Source organism: Penaeus vannamei, chromosome 11 (genome assembly GCF_042767895.1).
Source record: "Penaeus vannamei isolate JL-2024 chromosome 11, ASM4276789v1, whole genome shotgun sequence".
Lineage (NCBI taxonomy): Eukaryota > Metazoa > Arthropoda > Malacostraca > Decapoda > Penaeidae > Penaeus > Penaeus vannamei.
The window spans coordinates 42,676,302-42,686,301 of record NC_091559.1 but is presented as its reverse complement, the minus strand read 5'-3'; the positions used below and the strand labels follow the sequence as shown (position 1 = coordinate 42,686,301).

Here is a 10,000-nt window from a genome sequence, read left to right as displayed (position 1 = left end):
TAACAATAGCAATCAATATTTTTTTTTTTCTTTCTTTTTTTTCCAATTTTCCAATTTTCTGTAATGCACTCTGTGCCGCTGGTCACGGTGAGCAGGAATAGAATCCTGAGCATGGAAGTAGTGCTCTCCCTGAGGCTGGCACTTGTTCATCCATGACTCATGGATGGTACAGTCCACACCGTTGACCACTGGGTCTAATCTTTCTCCAAGATCACCGAGTGTCATTTCTGTCACCCCAGACTTCATCCATATATTTCTGTGCTGGCATATTCTTGTCACCTGACCCTCTGCTATTTTTTTCATTAACCTCTTGGTAACAAGGTGCTTGAGAAGCCATCTGTGTAAACAGCATTAATAAAACAAAACCACAGTAGACAGTGCATGTATAGGCTTACATGCACTCACCAATTAAAATGCAGGTGTAAATTCATGAGAAATTACTCATTGTTATTATTTCATTGAGTCAGCTCAATGAAAATAGTCTAGCATTTTGAAAAAGGGCTAATATGCATGTGTTCCTACAGGCCAGGCACACATTATGAAGAGTTCCAACTCAGGAAGACAAATGCTGAGATTTTGGTCGATTCATGTGATGTGAGAGACAGTTGAAAATAGTTATTGATTCAGGCAGCTAATTTCCAGTACAGACTATCCTCTCTATCCTTTGTCCAGGGATCCCTAGCCAGCCTTGCTGAACTCTGGCCAGCTACAGCTTTTAATTGGTCAGCTTGACCTGTCTTAGGCAAGGCTGTCTAGTGATGCCATGACCCTAACATTAAAGTTGATAGGTATAAGCAACTGTTCTAATATTTTGATTCTGATGTTTTTTCTTTTCAGAGATTGGTGGATCCAAATTTTGGGCGATATGACTTTGATTATAGTGATAGTGAATCAGACATAATGTATAATGTTTGAAAATAAATGTGCTAGACATCAAAGGTCACATAGCACTATGGTAAAGTATTGTCAGAAAGGGCAAAGGAGAGTTGAAGATTATGATAAAATGTGTTAGATGTCAAAGGTTTGAGAATGTTATAGGATAATATGGTAGTGAAAAGGGGAGCTTGAGCTTCAGATGTGTGACAAGGCGTGAATGATCAGAGCAACTGCGAAAGGTACCTTTGCCTACCTGTTTCTGGAGGCACTTCTATTCTCAGAATAGGGGGCTGTGGGGGGAATCACAAAGAATCGATCCCACTTGGCTGGGCTAAATAGAGCGCCCAGAAGGTTTGCGGAGGTAGAGGTAGAAGAAGGATGTGGGCGAGAGGAAGATGGGGTGGTGTGAAATGGAGTAGTTCTGCAGGGGGGAGGATAATAAGAATGAAGAGCAGTAATAAGGGAAGAAGGGGTTGACATTGAAGAGGGTTATGCAGCAGGGGATGAAGAGGAGAATGTTGGGGATGAGGAAAAGGTATTTTATAGGGGTTAAGTAATAACCTGGGTGAGTATTTCAGAATGGTTGGAGTTGTTTGTAAGCGTAGGAGAGGGGTATTAGCATCAGTGGTCGGAGCCGTGGTCGGAAAGATGGAGGAGGAAAGTCCATGCAAAATTAGTTGAGTTGGGGGCTGAGGCCCAAGGTAGGGATAATCCCTATATTAGGCCTCAGTCTCCATCTCCTAAACACCCCCACAACAACAATGGGCAAGGAATGGGGGGAGGGGGGGATCAGACATAAACCTGGGATGATTTTTGCTGACTCTTCAAAGACTGCATAAACCGTACAAGTGCTAAGGGAGATGTGATATGTGATGCTTGAAATAGCTGTTTTTATATATGACAGTCAGCAGCAGCAGCACAATTTTTTTTCCCCAAACAAGCAAATAGCCCAAGTTGTATTTATAACATGATTTGTCAGTTAAAAAAAGAAAAAAATATCTTGTTTTAGATGAGTCTATTGAATTTTGTAAACCTTTTGTTGGATATATATATTATAAACCAGTGCCTTTTTCCTATGCCAAGACAGCTCTCTTTTTGTCTACATTGGTTGTGATATCTCAGTATATTCTGTATGTATATACCAGTCCAGTATATAATCTATGCTGTGTGTGTATTAAAGTGTATAATGACTGCCAGCTTTTAAGAATGTCATATATAGTGACTTCTGACTTATAGAAGATAGAAAAATTCAATATCTCTTAGTAATATTAGTATTCTCATTTGTATTAGCAGTTAGTACTAGTATTAGTACTTTTGTTTGCAATGTAGTTTTATTTCTGTTATTAGATATTCATAGTTTTATAAATGTATTAGTACCACTTTTTATCATCACTACTGAAGAAGCAAAATGTACAATTTGCCTCTGGAAGATAAATACTTTTAAGTAGTTCCCAACTTACTTTCAGTACTTCATTATTATTTTTTCATTAATCTGGTTGACTTCAGGTACATTGGACATTTTTGAAAAAGTATATAATGAAAACTTGTTTCATATTCTTTTCAAATTGTTAATTTTCAATTACCACATAGTAAGATTATGCTCAAAGCCCTAGTAATGAGAATTAATCATTACATTATAAGGTGCACAATTAAGATTGGGGTACTAGTTTAAATTCTGCATTTGAGTTGGGCAAGGAAAAAGGAAACCTGGCAAAATAATGTTTTGTCCATTTCTGAAAAAAAGGAAATAAAGCGCTATTCATTTACATACAAGATATTTCTTTTTTAGATATTTTATACCAATCCATCTTATTTGAAGGATAGTTTGGGTTCTGTTTTTACTTGTATTTATGGAAGTAAATAATTATTTCTTTACTTTCTCGTATCTTTAAATATACCAGAAAAAAAAATTATATATGTACTTATTCAAGGTGATGTAATAAATCAACTGAAACAACTGCACATGAAAAGTTGTAGAAGGCTTGATAGTTAATTATAAAAACCTTCAAGCTTAAAAAAGTGAATGTGAAAGGTTCTGACTGCATTCTTCCTGTCAGAACATATTCTTTATCATCTACGTCAGTGTCCATACTTGTACCTTTGTAAAGGAACTACATACTTCATTTGGTTTGTAAACATCAGTTAAGATATATATGTATATTTATAAAAACAAAATATGTGCCTTTATTTTTTGCATTAATAAAGACATGTTCCAAAAATGTTTGTGACTTTGCATTTTAAGTAAACAAAGTGAAGCAGGTGAACACAGGGAGAGAACTCTCCCAGTGCTTAGCACCAATGCTAAGTATGTGACTTAAAATGAGTTTTGTATCCCTGGAACTTTTTTTTTTTCTTTTCTCGAGGAGGGTGGGTCAAGGGAACCCCAATTTCATACATAGAAAAATAGCAAAAAAAAAAAAAAAAAATTGTGGACCAGCCTGCTTTTATATTTTAAAAAAGTGGAATATTAAAAGGTTAGCAGCCAAATATGTGATACAACAATTAATAGGAATTATATATTTCATTTGCTTTTGTACAAACAAATACTATCATTTTTTTAACGAATAACTAGTGCAAAAGTAAAATGTGCACTGATTGACATTTTTTGTAACTATACATGTACTCCATGTCTACAAATGTATGATTACAAAATATTCTTTTGGTCCATTGTTGTCATGTTTTTACCAAACCATTCAAATATGTATTCAAATGCATTTTGTTAATTGTTGGATAAAAGTAATTTTTTTTTTTTTTTCAGTAAGAAAATACTTGTTTTTTCTTTTGTCAGTTTTTTCTTTTGTCAATGTACTAATCTTGCACTTGGGTTACATCAGAATTATCTTTAAAAAATTTCTGTACCTACATACCACACATCTAGCAGATAAGATCACAAATCTCTAGAAAGACCACCAACTTCACTATGCTTCTTGTTGAACGTGGTGGTGAACGGACCCAGGCTTCTTGTGTTTCTTCCTCTTTCTTTTGCCCTTTCCTCCTTCTGTCTGCTGCTGAGGTTTCTTTACTTTTTTACTCTTCTTACATGAAAGGGGGTTTGGATTCTTTTTCTTTTTCTTCTTCCTCTCTGGTTCTACCTGCTCCTCACCTATCAACTTTCTCTTGAGTGAGTGAAGGGTTTTCTGCTCGTATGTTGTAATGGTACTGTAATAGGATATTTGTAAGATCAACTGTGTTATTAGTTGTCATTCTAATTGATTACACAAAACAATGCTGTTCCATTAGAGAATCCTCTCAGTGTCAGTACAACCATTAGATAGTCTGACACTTGACATCCAACAATGGAGAAGGAAGTTCAGAATAACTTTTTTTTTCCCTTTAAAGTTTACAAAATGTTTTTCGTTTGTTCTCGCTGTATGTTTCCTGGCTCTTTATATCATTGCCATGAAACAGGGAAACATGCAAGTTAATTACAATGCATCAAGCTTTATCAAAATTAAGTAATACTCAAAATATTCAGCATTTTAGGATGCCTTACTTGTGAGAATTCAAAAATAATTTCATAATAAAATAATCAAAGAAAAGACCAGATCAAGTAATTATACTAACCTGTGTGTGTTCATAGCCTCTTCTTGAGACTTTTCTGTTGGTTTCTCAAGTGTGGGGGCACTACCATGAAGGTAAAGCACAGGAGTACCTGGTACACTTTCATGGATGTGATTCTTTAATTCATTGTCTTGAGAGGCAATAATAAATCTGTATGTAAAAAATATGAATGAGAATGCGTTTCATATATATCTATATTTATATATCTAGGTTTATCAATTCATCTGTCTGTAAAATACATTCATTAGAAAAAAAGCAAGCAAGAATGTGCGCATAATGCTATGTTGCTAAATCTTACCTGATTTCTATTTACATTTACATTATGACCTCTTCTTACGAGTGCACATTAAAGTTACTTACTTCATTGGATTTTCCTTCTTGAGAAGAGATTTGATACATGAAGAAGCAGGCACAGGCCTTCCTTCATGGCCACAAACTTGAACAGGAAACTGCTTTACTATCATATATGACCCATGCAAATTTTTTTCTGAAAATTATTTCTAAAATTAGTTAACTCACAAGCCATAACATTTATACATTATTGGATCTCGTTTGTGATAATGTTAACGTTAAAAGCTTCAAACAGCAAACCTTACTTTCCGATTGAGGCATAAGGAAACATACGTTCAATTTTTGTGATGGAGAGAGTAAGCATTTTCACAAACTTGGTTTCTTTTTGGCTGAAACAACTTTTTTTTTTTCACTACACACATAAAAACATTATAGATTTGATGGTCTTTGTGTGCAAATGCACATGAAAGTGAGTGAGTGTGTGTGCCTGCGCATGTGATGGACCATATGGCAAAATGTACATGATGGATAAATTTTGGACCAAGAGATACATCTTCCAAATCTTAAATAGTGTGAAATAATAGCATATTTACTTTTGAAAAAATACATATATAATTGTAAAATAGAAAAGCTGTGACAAGGCAAAAATGTTACACATGTACTGCAATTTTTTTGTGAAAAAGTTAAATATCACTTTCCCTATTATTCTGCAGGAAAGCACAATACCTGCGTAATTCACTGGAAGACTTCATTTTAACAAAATCATTTATAATACTTTGGGAAATGCACTTCTTAGAAACAGGTATTAAACAAAAAATAAATAAAATACAGACAACTGAATGAGAAATAAAAACCTGACTTGTTCTTAGCTCTGGTGACCGTAAATGGTTCTTCAAGATATAGAAAGGTATGTATCAAAGTAGTTCAGTATGAACTTGAGTAATTGGTGATTTGTACAAATTAATGAGCATCTGTATCAGAAAAAAAGTAACCAAAATTAATTCTCTTATTCTACATAATTTATACATAGGGTAAAGGAACATAAAGTTGACAATGAAGTACCAACCAATTTTTTACTTACTTAATAGCTTTAGTTTTTCGACTTCTAAAATGATGCACTGGGTTGTGAGTAGCTTAGTCTCTGGCGACTCTAGATATTTTGGAATATCCTCGGCGATTTTCACCTTTCCCTGTGTAAGACATTTCACTGGGTTGCAACCTTTGGAAACTCACAGAACATGATTTGAAAACAACTTACATAACATAATACTGATATTAAACTTCATTTCAAAGAGAAAGAAAGAAAGAAAGAAAAAAAAATGCAAATAAAAACCCACTATATTAATCTATCCACCCACCTCTAAAGCTGCGTAACAGAAAGTTCCATCTAACAAAACAGTATACGGTGGCCGAATATTAAAGTTATTTCGATAAAACCCCAAGATTCTTTGGGCTTTCTTGTGACGCCTGATCTTCATCTTGATACCTCCCTAGCAGTCCTGTAAAGAGTAGAAATTAATTAAATGGCCAGAAAAAAACACGTTATCTTCAAATTTAAGCAAGAAATATTCCTGAATCTTAAAAGCATTTTAAGCTCACATATATAATTATAATACCCTAGATTCCTGAGTTATGAAAAAGATAAGAGTTGTAATTTCTTATATCAAACCCAACATATAATTTTCTATACCAAGACATAAAAGTTTGAAATACAGATGCAAAGTAGCACTGTTTAGGCTCTTGCTATCAGTCTGCTCAAAATCTCTTGGTCATACTGAACATTCAATTCAAATAATTCTGATTTCAAGATATAACTTCTTTGTTATATTTTCATGTACAGGCAATATAGGCAAAGTGAAAATTGCATGGGCATTTTGATTTTAAATTGCAATTATCTTGCTTAGATAATTATTACAACATCTGAGACATTTTATTAATCCTCAATCCAGCATGCAGATTTAAGTTGTGTTTATGAGATTAATGTTGTTATATATATTTGTATGTACTATTAAATGCCCTCATCTCAGTATCAGTACTTTTTTACAAGTAGTTCTTAAAGTACTTGCCTATTGTTTTTAGTTACTGATTGTCTTAAAATCCCTCTTACTAATTTTGATTTATATCTGCAGCATTACCTATAAATCTTTTGTTGTATGTAGAATATATATTTGTAATAGTATAGGTATTTCATTCACCCCCTTCTAATAAATAGTTCCCTTGACAAATTCAAATATTGTAAATAAACCATCAAAATTGGCCAAAATTCACAATGACAAATGTAAGATTCATGAATGGGAACAGATAAATTCTGAGTGCATGAAATAGAATGAACTTTATTCTGGAAAAGAAATACTGAAATCCTAATTACAAGTATTGTTTTATGAAATTATTTCATTGTATCTTCCTCATCTTTCTTCTACATTAGCCTCTTCATACCTCTTTTTACCACTAACTCTCTCTAACCTATGAGTAAATATTGACAGATGTCAAGTCATACAAATACCGAAGTACAAAATCCAATAGTTATTGGCCAATAATACAATGAATCCTATTCTATCAACATCTCACACATTCTGAACAGTAAATAAACTGCAACTTTTTAATTTATTTTGAATCCAACAAAATATTAATTAATACAGTTGGCTATTACTCAGATTAGGTCAGATAAAAGATACGACGATACAAGACATGCATATTACATTCATGTACTGCTTTCCACCTAATGATGAAGCTGACAGAAATTGTGGGATAAAGGATACTTGGAAAAAGAGTGAATACGAACTATTCAAAGCAAATACTTGGACGTACTATACACTTGTCATGTTGGAAACAGAAGTAGCCAGTGGGAGTGAGAGGATGCTTGGAAGATAATGGTTTTTAAAGAAATCTTCAGGATATAGTCTACTGCTGTATATTGCAGGAAATATGCAAATCAACCTTGACAAACTGCAAACCAACAAACTAAAATTTGTAGTGAAAAAATGGATACTTTTGTTTTATTGTGACCATTATCATTATTCTAGCTGTTATTGCTAATAGAAAGACATTTAATTTGTTTATAATTAGGTGGTGCCTGTAGTCAAGCTAGAGTTAATTTGAATCCATTCATGTCAGTTAAAATTTCCAGTAACGTTTGGCAAGGCTGGGGTGCACCACTCTGCACCTGGGTTTGTATGGGCACCTGGTGTGATTATTTTGCCTTAGATACTTCACCCATCGTGAATGGCTAAACCCACTAGGTATGGGTGAAAGAATTTAGCTGAGGTTTATGACAGCCATCATCATGGGAAAATATGATTGAGGGCTAGAGTGAAGGGCTATAAAGACATATTTGCTGATGAGTGATGAGTGACAGATATCTAGCTGAGAGTGCAAAAAGCTCTTAGAGGGAGATTAAACTCAGTGGGCCTTTAGAAATGGGTTCTTGCATTATTTCCACTGCTAAACAAAGGTGGAATGTACCATCTGTAAGCCAGTGAGGACACTATTTTCAGTGTAGTAACCTTGCCCCCCGGTGCAGGAACAAGAAAATATAAAAGAATAAAAAACACATGGTTACTAATTGTTATTGTTATTGCAAAGACTTACAGACCACCTACTGAAAATATGGAGTCTCAGTCTGTTTCCATATTGATAAAGCATAAGAGCCAATAGCATAACAAAGCAGAGGCAAGGACTCTTGCTACTATGCATGAGTGTTTGTGTGCACTGGACCTACAAGACAAACACTGGAGAGCTGCCACTCAACTAAGCCTAATGACCAAATTTTGGTCCATGTGCGAGCCAAGGGGCACCCAGATCCAATGGGTTAAGGCTTAATAAAAGTTATGTTTTAATGTTAATCATGCATAAGATCTTGGAAGCAACTTAAAAGCATATTATCCATGAAACTTTGTGTGTGAAACACTACCATTTTCAGATGCACATATTTTGGTAAAACTTATTTTCACACAGAATTACAAAATGAAACATTCATATGGTATATACATTAGGTACTCAAAACACAAGCTAATAACTTGTAAAATAAATAACAAAAATCACTATGTATGTATTAAAAAACAACATTAATTTTTCAGAATACCCTTGCAAAACTGATCCCAACAATTTTGGTATCCATGAATTTCTCTCGCCCTCTAGTACAGCCAACAACAAAATCAGTGTCACCTCACCAGACCTGGCTCAGTGAGATTATGGCCTTCTTGCCTTGAAAGGTGGCCCACATTCACACAACTAGGACATAGTTAGGATGGTTTGAATGTGAGGAGGGGTAAAATTATGGAAATCATGCAAAGAAGTGCAATAATGACTGAAATATATATGGAGAGAGAGAGAGAGAGAGAGAGAGGGAGTGCTTTTATTTCTGCTTAATTATTAATTTGATGGATATATTTGAGACCTGAGTTTTTGTATATTATATTGAAAATAATTATCATGAAATCTTATCACATAGTTATATTTTAATTCCTTATCATATTCTCTAAATAAAAAATCCTTAAATATTGGAACTAACTATTCATATCAAACTAACTATTCATATCAATATTTGTCAGGCAGAAATATTTCTTTTTTGCATTATCCTAAGCAGCCTCTGCCTGCCTCTCTCTCTCTCTCTCCAAAAATAATGAAATGAATATGTAAAAGTCAAGGCTATGGGAATATTCCATTAGCCTTGGGTAGAGTGACGCTAGACTCAGCTCTTTGTGGGGTGAGTGAGCAAGTGAGAGCTGGGAAGGGGGGTCACTGGGAAGTGACCAATCTCCCCAGGTCTAAAGACTGTCATCCAATAATTTGACACTCTAAATAGTATGTTAACAGTATAGGTTTTGCAGCACCTACATCTTATATATCCTACCATCATTGCATGATGCACCGCTGCGCACATTCACTCCATTTCATTTCACATCATTTATTCTCACCAACAGTTTTGGAAACAATATAATAAATTAGGTTGACTGATGATGCACTTTTAATTCATTTGCATGTCAAACTTTAAACTAATATAATAAGCAAATACTTTCTATAAGTATATCATTGCGAGGGGTGGAGAGAAGTGGCCTATCATACTTAAGCTGACCCCAAACAAACTGTGCTTTGTGACTCATGTACATGACTGGAATTAGTGGTTCATAGGAGGCATCCAAACAAAATAAAAGGAAAACAAGGGAATCAATACCTAATCCTTTGCACCCCATAACCCCAAAAATTTTGTGGCCAAAACCATTCATTAAGACTTGGTAACTCAAGAGGTGTTATTCAAGACAATAAATCATCC

At 34.3% G+C, this 10,000-nt stretch overlaps 2 protein-coding genes across 8 annotated transcripts in view; one reads left to right on the top strand and one right to left on the bottom strand.

Moving 5' to 3' along the window:
• Window positions 1-3,095, top strand: part of LOC113826351 (F-box/LRR-repeat protein 20) — a 31,708-nt gene extending 28,613 nt beyond the window's left edge. For 3 of the 4 annotated variants that reach the window (XM_070127310.1, XM_070127311.1, XM_070127313.1), the window contains one exon: window positions 838-3,095. In XM_070127310.1, the coding sequence (XP_069983411.1) occupies window positions 838-915 (78 nt within the window). In that variant the 3' untranslated portion in view covers window positions 916-3,095. Of the gene's footprint in view, window positions 193-837 lie in introns of those variants that run through there. The other variant, XM_070127312.1, reaches the window with a different exon arrangement.
• Window positions 3,096-3,378: 283 nt separating this feature from the next.
• The window catches only part of LOC113826328 (rRNA-processing protein UTP23 homolog), a 31,115-nt gene continuing 24,493 nt past the window's right edge, over window positions 3,379-10,000 (bottom strand). For all 4 annotated transcript variants that reach the window (XM_070127317.1, XM_027379200.2, XM_027379215.2 and 1 more), the window contains 5 exons: window positions 6,087-6,227; window positions 5,810-5,918; window positions 4,798-4,924; window positions 4,441-4,587; window positions 3,379-4,035 (listed from right to left, as the gene is read on the bottom strand). In XM_070127317.1, coding sequence (XP_069983418.1) covers window positions 3,795-4,035; window positions 4,441-4,587; window positions 4,798-4,924; window positions 5,810-5,918; window positions 6,087-6,206 — 744 coding nt within the window. In that variant the 5' untranslated portion in view covers window positions 6,207-6,227 and the 3' untranslated portion in view covers window positions 3,379-3,794. The remainder of the gene's footprint in view (window positions 4,036-4,440; window positions 4,588-4,797; window positions 4,925-5,809; window positions 5,919-6,086; window positions 6,228-10,000) is intronic.